Source organism: Nicotiana tabacum, chromosome 16, assembly GCF_000715075.1.
Source record: "Nicotiana tabacum cultivar K326 chromosome 16, ASM71507v2, whole genome shotgun sequence".
Taxonomy (NCBI): domain Eukaryota; kingdom Viridiplantae; phylum Streptophyta; class Magnoliopsida; order Solanales; family Solanaceae; genus Nicotiana; species Nicotiana tabacum.
The window spans coordinates 74,198,699-74,218,034 of record NC_134095.1 but is presented as its reverse complement, the minus strand read 5'-3'; the positions used below and the strand labels follow the sequence as shown (position 1 = coordinate 74,218,034).

Here is a 19,336-nt window from a genome sequence, read left to right as displayed (position 1 = left end):
AACACAAGCAATCCATTCACCAATAGTGCTTATATTTATAGGTCACCCTAACCCCAGTCGGATCTTGATATCCCGTCCTTCTCTTAACTACACCTGTTAGCCCCATAGTGCATAACTGAAATGGGTGTGACCGATTGTACATACTTCTGTTACTATTGAAGATAACTCAAAATGCTTATATTTCTCTACCCGATTTGAAAATATTGATAATCTTCATTAATTGGGGGCCTCGTACCCTTCTTCATCTTGCTTTTTTTGCTTGTTAAAACTTGTATTTATCTTATAAATCTCTCATTGTCTTTCCCCATAAAGGTGGATAGATATTCTTGCCTTAAGGCTCCTTATCAAGAGGCTTATACGTATTAGTACACACATGATCTACTAAAAACCTTACATTTACTTATCATAAGCATTGTGAAAAATCGAGTTCCTCTGACTCAACTCTTCTACGCCTATATCTCTTACAAACCGTCTTTCTGGATGTAGGTATCGTCGTATTATGAATAAGATGGAGGTTAGAAAATTGAGTTCTTACAACTAAGCTTTACCACACAATCTAGAGTAATAAGAAAGAGTGACTGTCCTAAATGCCTTGTAACCTCCTGCTTATAAGTGTGGTGCACAACACACCCATAAACAAGACTTTACTAGACACGACTTGTAGACTCCCTAGGAAAGAACTACTATGATACCACTTTTGTCATGACCCAAACCTATGGTCCGCGACAGGCACCTTGTACCTTACTCAATGGACTACCAACATAACATATCATTCTTATCGTACTTTCATTGGCAAATGGGCCAAACGGGCTATTATGGGCTAACCAGAATAAACATAGAGGAATACTCAATATAGGACGACCCAACCCGATATAAAAACTCATATCTATGACATACGAGCCTATAAGGCCAATGTGATCCATTATATACTTACAATATAGGCCGACACGGCCATACAAGTATCCGTATACATAATGTAATGACCCGACCGGTTGTTTTAAACTTTTACACTTTGATCGCCAGTCTTCAGGCATAACTTGCCCCGTGTATATATTATGCCTTACGTAAATCATTGGTTTTGATTTTCAGGGTAATCAGAATGAATTTGGAAGAACAGTTCTCAGTTTGAAGCCTTAAATTTGAAAGGTTTGACTTGTTAGTATATGATCTCGGATCGGAATTTATGATTTTTTAGCTCCGTTAGGTGATTTATGACTTAGGAGCGTGATCGAATTGTGTTTTGGAGGTCCATAGCTAATTTAGGCTTGAAATGCCGAAAGTCGGATGTTTGAAGTTTACGGTCCGATAGTGAGATTTTTATTCAAGGGTCGGAATGATATTTTGAAAGTTGGAGTAGCTCCGTAGTGTTGAATATGACTTGCTTGCAAAATTTCAGGTCATTCGGACGAGATTTGATAGACTTTTTGAGCGAAAGCATAATTTAAGAGTTCTTGGAGTTCTTAGGCTTGAATCCTATGTTAAATTGGTGATTTGATGTTGTTGTAAGCGTTCCAAAGTTTTGAGCAAGTTTGAACGATGTCATGGGATGTATTGGTACAATTGGTTTGAAGTTTCGAGAGTTCCGGGATGTTTTAGTGCGAAAATCAAGGTCGTAGCAGGTCCAGAAGGGTTACAGGCCCCGAAACTCACCCACGCGGTTTGCACAAAATGAAGTGCACCCATGGTGAGTGCAGTGCAGACCGCATAAAAGCGGGCGCAGGCGCGGTAGGTGTCGCGCGGACCGTACAAAAGTGGGCGCGCGGCCGCGGTGAAGAACCTTCCCGCTGGTCCTACTCCGGAAGCTCATATCTTTTGATCTACAAGGAATTTTGAGGTGATTCAAAAAGAAAAGTTTTAGCTCTTCGTGTCTAGTTTCCAGAAAGGTAACGATATCACAATGTGGACGTCTATCGCGAAAGTTATGGCCAAAATACTAAAGCCTGTCACTGCAGAGGAAGGCCTGTGCGGCCGCGGTTGTTTTTGCGCGGACCGCACTGGCTTGTGCGGACTGCGGAGGCTGAAACCTGAGGGGTACTCGATAAATATGAGGTTTTGGGTTTAATATTTTAACCTAGAGAGCTCGGATTTTGGCGATTTTTTGAAGGTTTTTCAAGAAATTCATCGGGGTAAGTGATTTTAACTCAGATTTGGCTAGAGTACATGAATCTATCATTGAATTCATCATTTAATTCATGATTTGGGATGGAATTTGGGAAGAAAATTGTGAAACCTTTCAAAAATGTAAAATGATGATTTGAAGGACCAAATGGTATCAGAATTGGATAGTTTTGGTATGGTTAGACTCGTGAGGGTATGAGGATTTTGAAAATGTAAATTTTACCTGATTCCGATATGTGGGCCCGGGGCTCGGGTTTTGGTAATTTCGGGAATTGTGCCCTTTGTTGATTGTTTTCGCTTGGGCTTTGCTCCCTTAGCATATTGTGATTTATTCGTTCCGATTTTGGATAGATTTGACGCGCGTGGAGGCCAATTTGAGGGGCAAAGGTGTCGCGAGTTAGAAATTTCGCTGGTTCGAGGTAAGTAATGATTGTAAATACTGTCCTGAGGATTTGAAACCCCGGATTATACATCGTTGTATTACTTTGAGGTGACTTACACGCTAGATGACGAGCGTGGGGTAGAGCACCGCTGGGAATTGTGACTTAGTCCATCCCGAATGATTAAATTAAATGCGCATTTGATAGTTAATTGTTTGATGTTATTATAACTGTTTTGGGCTGTATGCCATGTTTGGGGCCTTGTGCCGACTTGTTGAGACCCTTAGGGGCATTTTACTATTTTTCCTCACTCTATTTGTTTGAAAGCACATCCTCAGTCATGTTTTACCTGCTTATTGCTTAAATCTAGCTTTATCACTACATTCTTAAAAATGTGGAAACTGTTTTGGGCTGAGTTCCCTGTTTTACTGAGATAGACCGAGGGTCTGATTGTGAGATTGATGACTGAGATATACCGAGAGTCTGATGGTGAGGTAAATAACTGAGAGAGGTCGAGGTCCTAGTTGTGAGGATTATATATCTATGGATCGGGCTGCACGCCGCAACAATATACATACATATATATGGATACGGATCGGGCTGCACGCCGCAGCAATGCTTATATGGGTCGGGATGCGCGCCGCTGCAGTGTTATACTGACATTGATATAAGGCCGAAGGCCTAGATTTGATACCACGAGATGACTTGATATTGCGCTTGGACCGTAAGGGGCCCCTCCCGGAGTCTGCACACCCCCAACGAGCGCCGTCGACAAGATATATGAATCAGGCTGCATGCCGCAGCGATATGGATCGGGCTACACGCCGCAGCGGTTATTATATGGTACCTATTGAGTGTGAATACGGAGTGTTAGTATTGATTGGTAAGAGTTGAGTCACGAGGGACAGAGAGGCTAGCCCGAGGGGCGATAGATATATATACATGCATATGAGTGATGCTTTGCCTGAGAGGCTTGTTTATGAACTCATTGATTTCACTTCACTTTAAAGTGAGTTTCTATCGAATATGTTGATTTAGTGACAAGCGAATGGAGCGCACCAACATCTTCCACTGAGCTGATTGCCTACTTGGAGGACTCTCGACCTGTCTAACGGGACCTGCAGGCATGAAACGCACCGTCCCCAGGCAAAAAGGATGTCAGTATGAATAATGTACCGAGTATGTAAGGCACATAAATAAGTACAAAACAAACATGAAAGAAATATAGAGTAAATGGCTCAACCTGTGTCTGGATAACTCTGTAAATCATGAAATAATTATAGTGTCATGCATATGCATATGAATATCATGTTGAGCATAGGTACATGTTTCATAACATCATCAGGCCTCTGAGGGCATCCCATCAAATCATCTCTGCCACTGTGGGCAAATCATCAATGTATACCAGCTGATCAGGTGGTGGTGCGTATATAACGTCATAACCTTTCCCATATCCCATGTACATATATATACGCGTATATAACACTATCTGGTCATGGGTCAATGTGCATGTATAAATGCATGAAATGCGTGTGAAATACGTTAATAAAATCTCTTGGTATGTCATAAGACCATTATGCCTCTGATTAATACCATGAAATAAACTTTACCAACTTACGTACTTTTGAGACTCATGAACAGATGATAGAATAATATGACACATGAGGAATCAAGAACATACGCATCTCTAGTATTTCTATGAATAGAGTCATATATGGAAGTTGTGCATTTGCTCGTTTCGTTCGTGTCATATAGATCATGCCAAAAAGAAAGAAGGGATAGCCTTAACATACCTAGAGTATGAAAAAATCCGTATGATATTCTTGGAACAGGTTGTACCGTAATCCTTTAAATAGCATTCAACCTCTAAGTACAGTGTTTAATTTGGACAAATCTTCATTCGTATCTTCACCCAAATGAAGCTTTTGGTCCCCTTTTGAGCTAGTGGCTGCCCAAACACAAAGAAACACAACAAACACAAACACATAACTGACCATTATTCCCATACCCATTGATTGTAAAATCATTCTTCCAATCCCATATTTTAGCCTTTTTCATCTCATCTGATATCTAGGCATACACCTTTTGATCTCAATGCATATGTCACTTTTGATTGTAATATTTGATATGGGATATTTGCTCTTTGAGGGATTAAATTTCGACCAGCCCCTCAAACTCATCTCTTTAATTTTTGATCTTTTGATATTTGGAAGTAAGACATAGCACTAGTGGTAGGAAAGTTCTTATAGCGGGTGTTGCCCACTTATTAGATGAATAAGCCATTTAATTCCCTAAATTTGCCACCTATGTAAGACTTAATAGTCATTTTAAAAATCATGGGGGATGCTGCCTCGCTTTTGGGAGGGCTAAATTATCTAAAATCTTTAATTATCCAAATTTTAATTAAACTCCCACTAACCAATAATTTACCAATTATACACATAATTAAGAACTATCTCAAATGACTTAAAATACTATCTACTTTTAACATACCTTATACATCTTACTATCATGGTCATATGGTACCTTGTATGGTACTAGTCCATAAATACCGAATATTAATGCTCGGCCAGAATTTTATCCCAACATGCAAAACATGGATGAAAATTTATTTTCTTTGACTTGCTTCCCCTCTCACCTTCACGAATTTACTCATCACTTGTTTGAAATAACATAATCCTTATAATCTCCAAATATTTTTTTCCTTGGACTGATGTCAATTACCTTAACAAATTCAACGTACAATACTATAGGGTGCAACATCGTCATAATTTAATACTGCGAAGCGTAACATCATCGTAATGTAGTACTGCAAGGCGTAACATCATCGTAATATAATACTGCAGCACGTAATATCGACGTAATATTGTGGGGCGTAACATCTATATAATAGGGAAAACCCTAAATAAGGTACATTTCCATTTACAACAAAGAATCTTATTGGGACAACTGTATAACCGCCTAGTATGGGTTTGTACTAATTCGTACAAATCTATTCCAGAATTTACGCCATGATCTTGGGGACGTGGCGGGAATCTTGTCCTTCTGTAACAAACTCATAATGCCACTGTCTCGGAGCCGGTTGTACTTGACTCTGATGTTCCTTGCGCACTTCGATCCTCGGACATTGCATTCTGTCTTCGAGCTCGAACTCGACCTTACCTGAACTCGGGCTTGAGGCGACCCTTGAGCCCAGAAAATCGAGCATACCTGATTTCGACTGTATACAAGCCATGGAGCTTAAGATCATATAAACAAGAATTTTTGAATTTTATTATTTAAATTAAACAAGTTTATAGCATAGCAAAATTTCGTTTAGGTTAAATATGTTATGTAATTTATATAAGCAAGTATTACTATAAATAAAATAAGAATGTTGAATTCAAATATTAATTACTAAATATTGCCATCTATTTCAAATAGATCATGAACTAATCATAACTAATTAGAAGCAAGCTTATTTTTTTTTTCCGGATAAAGAATTACTCAAAAGATAAAGAAATATTGTCAATCTCTTTATGCTACAAGCTCAAAGTACTATTTTTTGTACAAATAAAAAACCCATTTATTATTACGCTTTCTTCTTTAAAAAGTAGCGTTCTTTCTAAAACAGAATAAAAAAGAAAGTATAATAATAGACATAAATTGGAAGGAGGGAGTAATAAAGACGGAATTTAAGGCGGCTAATATAACTCAACAAAAGCGGCAAACACCTGCTTCTTCTGGAACTTCTTCTATTTCTTCTTTGCACAGACTAAAAAGAATCCCACAATGATAGACTTTAATATTACTCCCTCCGTTTTAATTTAATTTAGATGACGTAGTTTGCCGAGAATTTTTTTTTTTGAAATTTATAGTCTTAAAAATTTAAAGGGTAAAATTTTTGTGTGGTTATAAAGCATTTTCATTAAGGATAAAATATGTAAAATGAAGAGTTTAAAGTTTAATTATTTTAGATGGTAGAAATATATCATTCTTTTCTTTATTGGAAGACTACTATAGAAAGTGTATAGTATAAATTGAACAGTCGCTCAAGCACAACAAATGCCTGCATTGGCAATTTTATGATCTCCTTTTGGGAATTTTCTTGTCACTGTAATTCCAACTCGTGCTGAACGACTGGATAATCCAATGCTTTTAAGTAAAGGTGATCTTTTATTGTAACTAAAGGTGTCTCTACATTGAACATTGAAGTGGTATATACAAAGTTCATGAACAAGAGTTCAAAAGCGAAACAGATTACGCACCAGCATCTTAATTGTTCGTGTGCGTATACCTAAACTGAACTGCCTTAAATTTCTCTTTAGTATCTCTCATTGAAGGTTTAATGTATCACTTGCATAAATTTTGGATATTTCCTGCCTTTTGCTGTCACTCATGCTAGTAGGTGATGAAATCTTAGAACCAGATGATGAAAATTACTAAATATCACGATCATTTAACATGGGTCGGTAAGTAGGTGTGTATCATTTTGAACCAGATCGCGACATAGTTAGTAGCAGAGTACTATGTATTTGTCCATTTATACAAGTTTCTGTACAGGAAAGAAGAATGATAGATTGTTGCATATGGCCTAAAGGAGGTGATGGTGGCAACGGGTGCGCCAGTATTTGTCCTGGTCGACATGATCGTCGTGGCAGACCTGATGGTGTGTTCTCTAATCACTTCATACCTCAAGGTTGGCGGGAAGGAAATATGTAACTAGTTGACTGCCATCTTCCATCTTTTCCCCTAGTTGAAGTTTTATGTCCAATTTATTATCATTCATCTCTTGCATCGCTCTTTTTCTCCTTCAATTTTCCTCTGTTAAAACATTGCTTGGCTGTGTATCTTGTGTCTGGGTTCTTTACAAGATCTTTCGATTAACTATTCTCTATTAGTTGACATGATTAAGTACACCAGACAACCTACTCACTGACTGAGCAAACAATTAAGATACTATAAACCAAATCAAGATACACACCAACTTACTGACCCGTGTTAAAATGATAAAAGTTAGACCTACAATACATCAGATATCTAACTTGAATTTAAGATATCAACTATTTACTAGTAAAGCTTGAACTTAAAACCAACTATTCCTGCGGCTTTAGCCCCGCTACTAACTACTTCAACCGTTGGTTGGATAGCTGAAGTACTCAACTTTAAAATATTATAGTGTATCCTGAGAGCCTTAACAAAGTGCTAGCTCCCTCTTATATCAGTATTGAAATACGTAATTAGCACTCCTTTTTATTTGCTCCTTTCCAAGATCAGTATAGCATAGCCATAACTGAAGAAAGCCCTTTATAAATTATCTATAAAGAAACATAGGAAAAGAGGTGAAGAAAAGAAAATTATGACACACAAGTTTTATATATGTTCATAACTTTATTTCTCGAAACAAGAAATGCAGATAATCTTGAAACATGACAAGATGATCTCTCTAGCTACAACTATTAAATTTTTCAACCTTTAAATCTATCATCATAAGCCAGATCCCAAATACAAGTTGCAGCGTCATGATTTAGATCAACATCTTGTGATGGAGTTCCATTTGAGTTCATGTTCCCATTAGTTGTCAGATCATAATCCAGCTGTTCAAGGACAACATTATTGTCTCCCCAAAAGTTTTTCAAATTCTCCAGAACCGCGTCTGATATTTGTGTATGGCAGTTTACAGAGCTCCTTTCTACCTCCATATTGTTCATCAAATCTTGTTGGAAAATAATCTCCCCTTCTCTACCGAATATACTTTCTTCATGTGGCTTCAATTGTGCCTCATTAATCAAGCTAGAAAAAGTAGTACTGTTGATGGACAAATTAAGTCGTTGCTGATCATCACGATGGGAACAGCTTATCTCATGTTCGATTCTTGAATTCTTGTCCACAAATCCCAAACCTAAACCACTCTGTGCGCAGTTCAAGTTTTGGCATGCGTAAAATACATCCTGTTCCATGTTCATGGCACGGTGCTCAAAGTTGGACTTCCTTTTCATGTCATTTCTTCTCAAAGTACTAGTAGATCCATCAAAAGCAAGATTATCCTCTTTGTCATCTTCCTCTTCTGAAATCTTGAGGGCCCTTTGAGTGAGCTCGAGAAGGGCTTGTTCTTGGTTAACAACTTTACACCAAGTAGATGTTTCTTTAGCAGTCATCTTGTTTTGCAAGCTCTTGGACTTAATCACCAACCTCCTCATCCTGCCTAAATCAGGAGACATATGTTTGATAACTGCAGCCAAAACACTAACCTTCCATGCCTTGTTCAAATCATGGGGCTTCCTATAAGGTGGTGGGCCTTGTTCTAGGGCCAACAATCCTTGGTCACGCCACCACAGTTCCTTCCCTGTGGGCCACCAAGGTGGGCTTAATCCTCTCTCCAAAGGAAACGTTCGCTGTGGAGGGATACAGTGTTGCATCAGGGCAGAAAGTAGTGAGCCCAAAGTTGCGTCTTGCAGTTCTTCAAGAAGATGCATATATGAGGAGGAAGGATCCAATATATCATTCTCCTGCTGCTGCACCAGTAATCCGGGCAAGCATTCAGCAATGGCAATAGGGGCATTCTTCTCGAACTTCACTTTCTCCTTCCACCAACCTCGCAAGCTATCTGAAGAGCCAGTTACTAGCTTCCCCTTCTCTGGCACTATCCCAAATACAAAGCCTTGACCTCCGCACACCTCCATGATTTTTACCATGTACATGAGAATAGAATCTTGAGCTCTGGACGTCTTTTTCCTGCGAGATTGTTCTTGCGCCTTTGCCTGTTGTGACTCATCATCAATACTCTCTTTTTTGCTGCTGCTTCGCATAGACTTGAGCTTCTGCAACAACATCTGGTCCTTCCACATGCGCCTCTTGAGATCATCGTAGCTGATAACTTCTTCATTTTCTTCTTCCTCTGGTTCTTCCACTTCACCAATTGGGCTCAAAGGCTCCGTCATTTCTTCAAACTGCATCATGTTTAATTTGTCATAGAAATGAAAAGAAAAAGGCAACAATGATATAATATATCTACTGAAGAATACAAGTTAGAAAAGAACAATCAAAGTTTAATGTGTATAGCTGTATGGCAACTTGTTTGGCGAGGTCAAGATGAGTGGATATCGTCTGAATCTACATAAAAGAACAATCAAAGTTTAATTAGGTACATGTGTTTTTTTATATTTATTTCGACTTTATGAATTACAAACATGTAATGAAACGTATCCCACTTGGTACGTACTTCCTTGTAAACGATATTCCTGTTGTATGTTCCTTTTATCCGTTTTGGTTGCTCTGTCATGAGCATGACTCTTGTTATCGATATTGATATCCCTCTTAAAAGTGCAACATAAAATTGACCATGTGAGAAAACATGTTACAGTAGATACAATCCATCATTAAGAATTGTCTAGAAAAGTGAAAACTCATGAACAACAAATCACCTTCTCCAAATATAAACTTTTTTGCTTACCCTCTTATCCATTAAATCAATGAATCAAAACACCTAATGTTTCAGTAGCTAATTGTAAATAGATATGGCTGACATATTATGCGGAGAAATTCAAATTAATTGGTGTATGTTGGACAATGTATATGAAATAGACACACCATTAGATTTTCTCTGTCCCTTACATGAGTAGAAAAGGAAAATGAGCTTTTGTAACTCATGTTATATACAGTTATCACCAGTATCTTAGTGTTAAAATAACACTAAGATACTGGTGATAACTGTATATAACATCCGGTTATTTTCTGTATATAACACTAACTGTATATAACTGTAAGATCTTAGTGTTATTTTCTGTATTAATAAAACTTCCGGTTATCAAAAAATAATTAAACTCGTGAAAATATATAAGAATTCAAGAGATCAAAACATTGGTTTTGCACACATCTAAATGGATTTTTTTTCTTCAGCCAACAAAAGGTACTAAAGGTTCACAAGCCCATTATAGCAAATGATCACTCCTACTATAAATAAGATTACTGGCTGAGTTGATCACAACTAATCGGAATTTTTTGTCGGAAAAACTTACAAAAGGTACTTAGCGTTGAGACGAGAAAACTAAGGACCCGTTTGGACATAAATTCCCAAATATTTAAAAAAAAAAGTTGAGTTGGGTGAAGTTTGATTTGAAATTGAAAATTTGTTTGGACATAATTTGGGGCAAGTTTTGACATTTTAAAAAGTCCCAAACACTAGATTAATTCTATAAACAAAATATATTTTAAATATTTTTGAAAAAAAATCCAAAACTTATGGCCAAACGCCTGCTAAATAACGGAAAAAGGATATTTAAAAAGCAAAGTAATTACGAATTCGAAAAAGGCTTGTTTTGAACTCCGAAGCAACTAAATGGTAAAAATTGCACGGGGCGCCCTATTTGGTCGCCCCTATTTAACTTATACCCATTTTTATAAAAGTTTTAACTTGTACCCATTTTTTAAACAACTTCAACCCCCTTTTTCCTCTCCCTCCTCCTCCTCCTCCTCCTCCTCCTTCTGCTGTTGGTGCTGCTATGAATATACAGTAATACAGATATTCATAGATACAGTAATTGGCTATTCACCGAGTTGCTTTTCTTGCTCTTCTCCTTTTGTCTGGTAAAGTCTTAATTCTCTTTTATGTCAAATCATCGCCTTTTTTTCTTTCTTGTAGTACTCAAAAAATTAAAGTCTTTTTTGTCCAGTTAATTTATACAAAAGTGAAGCATTAACTCCTAATAGAATTAACATGATGTAGTCTAATAGAATTAACATGATGTAGTGTACATGGTTTGCCCATCTACTGGACAAAGGATTACTAAACCATGTGTCAACTGTTGCTCAGCAAGGAAAGGTTGCAAACTTTTCCGCAGCAATGACTTGAGAATTTGACGGCGTTGTCTTAAAACTTTCACTTTTTATAAAAACTTCAGCACTAAATAAGCTGAAGTTTTTACAAATTAACTAAATAACTTCAGCATCTCTGCTGAAGTTTTTGCAAAAGCTTATCCAGGACAAAAAGACTTCAGCTTATTTAGTGCTGAAGTTTTTATAAATGAACTAAATAACTTCAGCATCTCTGCTAAAGTTTTTGAAAAAGCTTATCCAAGACAAAAAACTCTAGCTTATTTAGTGCTAGAATTTTTATAAATGAACTAAATAACTTCAGCATCTTATGCTGAAGTTTTTGAAAAAGCTTAATGACAAAACTAATGAATTCAGGACAAAAAACTTTAGCTTATTTAGTGCAATTACAAACAAAAACTTCAGCAAATGGAGAACAAAACTTCAGCTACTATGCTTAAGTTCAGCAATTACAAACAAAAACTTCAGCACACTTGGTTCAGCACACTTGCTACTTCAGGCCCGTCTACTAGACTATTGAAGTTTTGCGTGATTGTCTTTACTACTTCAGCCCCGTATGCTGAAGTTACGCGAAAAAGCGGGTACGCTTGCAATTTTTTTTCCAAAATAGGCACAAGTTAAAATGTGACCCAAAAAGCGGGTATAGATGCAAATCCCCAACTAAATGTTCATAGAATAAAGTTGATTAAAATAAATCTAAGATGCACATGTTGATGTTACTGTATTATGGAAAATGTATTAACCAAAAAAAGATGAACTATGTAAAATTCACATACTGGAATTATAAAATAGAACATAGAATAAATCACCAACAATACTATTCTAGGACATACTCCCTGAAACATACCTTGTCATTATATGAACAACATCATAAATGTTATGCTACATGCCCCATCTATGCAAAAGCTTCGAAAATAGGCTTTCCTGAAATATTTGCAGGCATTATCTCATCACATGTAGAATCAACTAAATGAAACTGCAGCAATCACAATTTAGAATATAAACAATTAAGTCTTAATTAATAAACTTGAAGCTTGATGTTCTATTATGTTTTTTCATGAGTTGATATATATAAATTTTGCAACTATTAACATCAAGATTTCGTTTCTTTAATTTCTTCAACTATCTCCAACCCATCCCAAGGGCGGAGCCGATGTTACGGATTCATATGAACCCAGTAGCTTTGGCTTAGGCTCTGTATATTTATTAAAAGTTTAACTAAATAAATATAAAAAATAGAGTTTGAACCCTGTGAATTAGACACGATGTGGTAGAATTTCAAATTTGAACCCATAAAGTTCAACTCTTGGATCCGCTTCTGCCCCATCCCAACTCACCAAATCCTTTTTTGTTGAAGAGACATGGAATTATAATAACTCTTCTAGCATGTATTAAGGTATAAAAGAAGTGATTCCCATCGCAAGATACATGAAACTATTCTAGCATGAGAATTTATTTTTTTTATATATATTTTTTTAAACAAGAAGAGAAACAAAGCAAAAAAGCATTATACCTGTTACTTTTTTTTCTAGCTAGCAGTAGTAGTAGATCAAGGCGTAATGTTTATTCACAAATTGTAATCACATCCAAAAGGGCAAGGGATTAATTGTGGATAGATGATAATCATCTATGTCTCAATCACTTGTACCCCTTCGATGCAGTTTAAAGAGATACTTTCTTCATATCAAAAGTTGCCACCATTTCGTTAAGTGACTTTTCCTTGTAGGCGTGAGTTTGTGCAACTATTTGTAGCGATTGGAATATTTGTAGGGGGTTTTCAAAAAAATAAAATAAAAATTATTTAGATAAATAATAAAGGGGGTAATATAGTAATTCAAATGTAATTATTATTATTTTTTGGTTGTAACTAAGCGAAACCAAATATTCCTATGAGACAATTGTTTAAGCACATGAATGTGTATCAGTGGAGCCAAGCGATATTAATCTTTTCAATTGATATATATATATATATATGTATATGTATATAGTGTAGTATGGCGGTGAAAGCAGGGGCCAGGACAGAGTTACCCTTGAAGATAACAGTTCAGCGGAATCGAGAAACTTCGATTCAATATTTATATTTATTTTAAGGAATCTATTAAATATTTATAAATTATTAATTTAAAATTAAATAACTTAAAAAATATTAAAATTTAAAATCCGTAAACTTTAAATTTGGCTCTGCTTCCAAAGGTGGCTTTTTCCAAGGGGTGAATTTGGAGGGATAAGCAATGGAGTGATGGAGGGAGTGATTCAGGTCTGAGGTTATAAGGCCGTTATGGAATTGCGGAAAGTGTTGGAGGTAAGCTCTGAGTTCTGCTAGGAGAAGAAGAGAGTTACGTCATGCATGTTTTTTTCACTTTGCGTGGATGCATGTGAAACACTCGCTGTTGATGCTTAGTTGTCCCAATCTGAATTTCTGCTGATTACAGTTCAAGCCTATACATATAAAGCCAAACCTTGTTGAGGCTATAATTTTTTTTAATATATATATATATTATGTCAAGAGTAATTCCCAATAATTTTTTGAGATGCTTTAATAATTTTTGGCATAAATCGACGACTTCTAATATAATCGAATTCTTCTTATCCATTAAATCTCTTTATTGTTAGCATCATTCTATAAGCAATATAAACGTTGAATCAACATCAAACTCTTCCGAGGATGATGATCCCCCAATATTTGTAAACCAGCCATGAGACCCAGAAATATCCGAAGTAGATGAGGAACAAGAAGGCATGACAGATGAACGAATCCCAGAAAAAAGATATGAGCACATGACGTCAAATCTAGTTGGAACTGGTTTCCACACTTTCACATTAGATGACATCAAGGTTTCAAAATAGCCTTAGAGGATCCAAGACTTCTATACTTGGATGGTGACCAAAAATTTGGTGGAACGAGAAAAGTATATCATCCTGTCAAAACTCACTTCACGGTTCTCAGGAATCCTCATAGATTGGTGGAACTCACTTGGAATTCAAGACAAAAACACTTTTCTTACTTCCCAAGACTTTGCCTTCAGCATCAGAATCCTACATGAAGTTTTCTGTTGAGATACTGGCCAAAGACAAGAAAAGATACGAAGGCAACTCTTCGAGATGAAGTGTGTGTCATTCGACAGAAATGACATTGACAAAAATTTTAAAAAAATAGCGAAGATATACTTCGAGATCGGTGGAGACATCAATCTGAAGCAAGCCTTTGTTTCTTCCCTTCCAAAGTTGTTGGCAAGCCGAACCATGACCATCATTGAAGAAAAGTTTCAGTCCATAACAATCCCACAAGTTGGCTACATCAGGCAAGCTATTTTCGTCGCATTGGATGACATTTGTACGAAGCGCTCTGCCCTAAAATAAATTATCCAACACAACCCATCGCTTGACAAAGCATGTCGCAAATCTGATCTGATCACCGGATCAGGATGTTCCTGCCACACATCTAGGCGATAGAGAGGATTCAGGAGGTTCAGTTGGCCAATAATTCCAGATGGGAAATCAATATCCAGGAGGTGCACAAAATATTTCAGACGAAGGAGACCAAGAAATTTTCACAAAAAGAACAGATGCTTTATTTGCCACAAGATTGGACATTTCACAAGAAATTGTCCCCATTCGAGGAAATCTATCAAGCTCTTGCAAGAAATTGAAGATTACACTGGCATACATCTCGGAAAAGAAGAAGACCTCGGGTCCATATTCTCTATGGACAATGAATCTACAGAAGAAACCCTATTCTCTCTTGATATATACGACGATCATGGTGATGACCATTATCAACTTTCGAATTAGCCGCTAAAGTCCAGGAAGAGATCAATGCTATCACAGTCATCCCTCAAGTGGAACTCAAGGTTTATTCATCCAAATGGGATAAACCAACTTGAGTCATTGCTTTCATTGACACTGGAGCTGCTTGTTCACTCATGGATCCTGTTGTTCTCCTGGAAGATCAATGGGTTCCGCACTTTAAGGATTTCAACACTGCATCAAATGGAATCTTAACTATCACCATCATTATAAAGCACCCAGTAACAATTGAGTTCTTTCTAGGATTGAAGTACAAAACCAAGCTGATAGGGTTGGATGTACCAGGGAAAGATCTTATTGTTGGATTCAACATTTTCAGACAACTAAAAGATCAACTCCAGATTAGGGCTAGTGGGATAACATTTAAGAAGCAGTTCAAACATAATTCTGAAATTCTAAGGTTATTCCAAATCACCAACGACGAACAAATCAAGGAGATTGAACAAAATCCCATTGAGCATTCATGTGATGAATCCCACAAGGATTTTATGAAGAAAGGGAAAAGCCCGTTATGGAAGAATGGAGAGTTTTTTTATCAAGCTCCCTTTTAAGAAGAATGAAAACATCAATCCAACAAAAGCCAGTCATTCAGGCATGAATCCAGATCATCTTCATCTTGCAAAGAAAGAATGTGAAGAACTTTTGGAATTTGATCTGATAGAGCCATCGGATTCGCAATGGGCCTGCGAAGCATTTTATGTCAACAAAAGAGCTGAGCAAACAAAAGGAAAACTCATGTTAGTTATTAACTACCAGCCACTTAACCATTTCCTCCATGATGATAAATTTCATATCCCAAATAAATTCACTCTTTTCTCCCACTTAGCTAACACAAAATATTTTTCCAAGTTCGATCTTAAATCTGGATTTTGGCAATTGGGAATCCACCCCGAAGAAAGAGCCAAAACAGGATTTTGCATCCCTGATCATCACTTCCAATGGAAAGTCATTCCCTTCACATTAAAAACTGCACCTTCCTTGTTCCAAAAAGCCATGATAAAAATATTCCAGCCCATTCTCCATACCTCTTTAGTGTATATTGATGACATCCGATTATTTAGTGATATATTAGAGGAACATGTTAACTTGCTTCATCAATTTGACGCATTGGTAACAAGTATGAGATCATGCTTTCAGCAAAAAAATGGTTCTTGCTCAAAAAGAGATTGATTTTCTCGGAATGCATTTTGTCCAAGGTGCATACAGTCCACGACCACATATATTCAAGGAACTACTCAAATTTCTAGATACCAGTCTCACAACAAAGCAGATCCAACAGTTCTTGGGTGTAGTAAATTATGTAAGAGATTTCATCCCAAATATCTCTACATACATTTCTTCGCTCACAGAGATGCTCAAGAAAAATGCTCCATCATGGGGAAAGAAACAAGATGAAGCAGTCAGGGAAATAAAAGAGATATCCAAAAATGTCAAGTCCATCTACATCCCTTCAAAAGGTAAGAAGATACTACAAACTGATGCTAGCAATGAATATTTGAGTGTCGTTCTATTTGAAGAAAAGATGTCCAGAAGAAAATATACGGATATGCCAGAGGAAATTTCAAAGATGTCGGGCGACATTATCATTCCACTTTTAAGGAAATTCTTGCAGTAAAGAATGGAATCAAGAAATTCATTGTTTTCCTGATTTATACAGAATTTCTGATAGAGATTGATATGAAGGTCTTCCCAAAGATGATCCAGATAGTTGCAAAAATTATTCCCAATCCTCAGATTCTTAGATGGGCTCAATGGTTCTCTCCATACAAGTTTCAAATCAAGCACCTTAAAGTAAAGGATATTCTCGCAGATTTTCTGTCTCGATCGGAAGAATTCTCAAAGAGATTTTCCCCAGCGAAGATGTTGTTAAAGCAAAAGTTAATCAGTCACATCTTTATGTTTTCAAATATACCAGGAACAAGTTCATTGAAACCAATAGATCATCCACCAGAATTGTTCAACCTCATGGATCCCTTTGATCCATCAATTATAAGGGAAAAAAGAACTTATTATGAGCTCCAAGTTCTAGAAACATGGAGGATCGATTCTTAAGCCTTATTGAGTCAACCCAGAATATCCATTCTGCCATATATTCATAGCACAAGCCAAAGATTTTTCCCAAGAACTATTATGGTTTATCTGGTAACCTTTGTAAATCTTTGTGATATATTACATATGAGTTCTTTCTAAATTTCCCTCTTGTTCTTTCTTTCGAACGGATAGAAAGGCCGGTCCATGTATGAAAATAGAGTAAGAATACTTTAAGAAAGTTAGCTTATTGTAGTACGAAAGTTTTCTGAGTTATAACAGCTAACATTGGTTATAGTACAAAAATTTTATGAGTTGTGCAGCTTGGAAAGCCGTCCCTTATGGGTTGTTGAAGCTAGCCCTTTTGTAGGAAAACTTTTGCGACTATAAGCAAATTAACTGTTAGTTTATCTTGGCAAGTCGTCCCTTATGGGTTGTTGAAGTCAGCCCCTTTGTAGGGAAACTTTCATATCTATGGTTTAGTTTGCATTCTTGGAGTCTCTTGCTCTGTTCCTTATACTGTGGTATCAGAGCCACCCCATCCTTTCGGAGGGAGGAACAGTTTACCAATATATCTGAGTTATTTCCATCATCCTCTTTCCTTGCAAAAATGAATATGTCCCCTACTCTATATAAAACCTTGTCCAAAAAATATGATTACCTCTATGAAGTAGATATCCTACCCGACGAACAGAAAGTATCCTCCACTAAACTATCCTTCATAAACTCTTACTCAGCTTTTGCCAAAAAATCATTTTTACCCTGGACCCAAATTCGTTCCTTAGTCCAACACAGACCAAAAGGAGTCAAAGAATATGTTGTTGCCTCAAAACTTGACCACTATCCTATTCTTGCCACTCGAGAGGAACAATTTATCACCCTTCAAATCCCAGATAATTTTTTCAGACAATGGAGAGATCATGGTTTTATCCATATCCATTTTGGTGCTATCTGGATCGCTTTAACATATCACAGAAGAAAAGGTCAACCTATTGTAGCTCAACTTTCTCTTCTAGATACAAGATACTTGGAGTACCAACATGCGAATTTAGGTACTACAGAAGTTACCTTGAATGTTGGGACTGTCTTCATAACTATCTTTCCAAATTTCAACATGTCCCTTTATGACCCATACGTAACCGAAGCACTAAAAATTCGAGTCCAAATCCAAGAAGCCCCACAAGCTAAAGATTCCATCCAAGCCACTCTTCATCACCAAATGGCGTGGCGAGTCCAAAATCATGCCATGGATCTCTGCCTTCCCAGAGGAGAAAATGCTTTACTCTTAAATATTGATGCTACCAAAGGAAACACCATGTGCACCCGAATACCCAGACAAATTTTCAGAGATAAGCTTGTCAAAATTCTCCTTGATTCCTGGATCACAAATTATAAAAAAGTTAAGGGAACTAGAGGAATCTCTGCAATCTGGTGAGCTAAATTTTACCAAAAGAAATGATAAAACCGTTTGCATAAGCTTTGACCATTCTCATCTCAAAAAACCTAATAAAATCATCTTCTCTTACCAAATGATTTAACCCAAAGATACAACAGATACATACCCTGAACCTGACGGAGAGTTCTTCTAAAATATACAAAGCATCATGGAAGAACATGACTGGTGCCAACACTTTGACAAATAGGGTAAACAAGTTTGGTGGTTCAAGTGCCCCTTCACGGGATACTGTCTATGAGATCTTGGTTACGACTGGCAAGACTGTTTGGATGATCCAATTGGAGAATATGATGAACACCACCTGCGTCATTGGGAAAGATTTGGCCTCAACGAGACCAAACCAAAATCCAAGAAAAAAGGGAGCACCAAGGAAAAGCAATTTCGAGCAAAATATGATAATAAAGACTCTTCAATTGGCTCATTAAACCGTCCGGGTAAATATGAATTTCTTGTCAGTTACAAACCCTAAGAATGGCCAAAATTACCAAAAACATTCACTCCAAGCTGGGAAGATAGTGAAACTACACCCAAACCCAAACCACCATCAGCTCATACCCCAAAATCCAAAAAGTCACCTGAACCTAAAACTTCACCAACTCAAAAAACCACAAATCCCACACAACCACAGATATTCATGCTAAGTCCTTCAAGCTCCAGCCATACCCAACATTTTCATTCACTTCTACCTTTTGAAAAGGAGGGTATAAAACATGCTCCAAAAATCTCCCAAAAAATA

At 36.9% G+C, this 19,336-nt stretch overlaps 1 protein-coding gene across 2 annotated transcripts; it reads right to left on the bottom strand.

Annotated features, from left to right (window-relative positions):
- Positions 1–7,867: 7,867 nt before the first annotated feature.
- Positions 7,868–13,061, bottom strand: LOC107765751 (putative ETHYLENE INSENSITIVE 3-like 4 protein). Of its 2 annotated transcripts, XM_075232952.1 has the most exons (4): positions 12,823–13,061; positions 12,157–12,233; positions 9,700–9,793; positions 7,868–9,590 (listed from the first exon to the last, which is right to left on the bottom strand). In XM_075232952.1, the coding sequence occupies exon 4, from the start codon at positions 9,434–9,436 to the stop codon at positions 7,946–7,948; it is 1,491 nt and encodes a 496-aa protein (XP_075089053.1). In that variant the 5' UTR covers positions 9,437–9,590; positions 9,700–9,793; positions 12,157–12,233; positions 12,823–13,061; the 3' UTR covers positions 7,868–7,945. The 2 variants fall into 2 exon arrangements, with proteins under 2 accessions (XP_075089053.1, XP_016439923.1); XM_016584437.2 differs by lacking the exon at positions 9,700–9,793 and having other exon boundaries at positions 7,868–9,427.
- Positions 13,062–19,336: the final 6,275 nt, after the last annotated feature.

Excerpts from the sequence above, each read along its gene's own strand:
- LOC107765751 (XM_075232952.1), bottom strand. The coding sequence starts at position 9,436 with ATGATGCAGTTTGAAGAAATGACGGAGCCTTTGAGCCCAATTGGTGAA.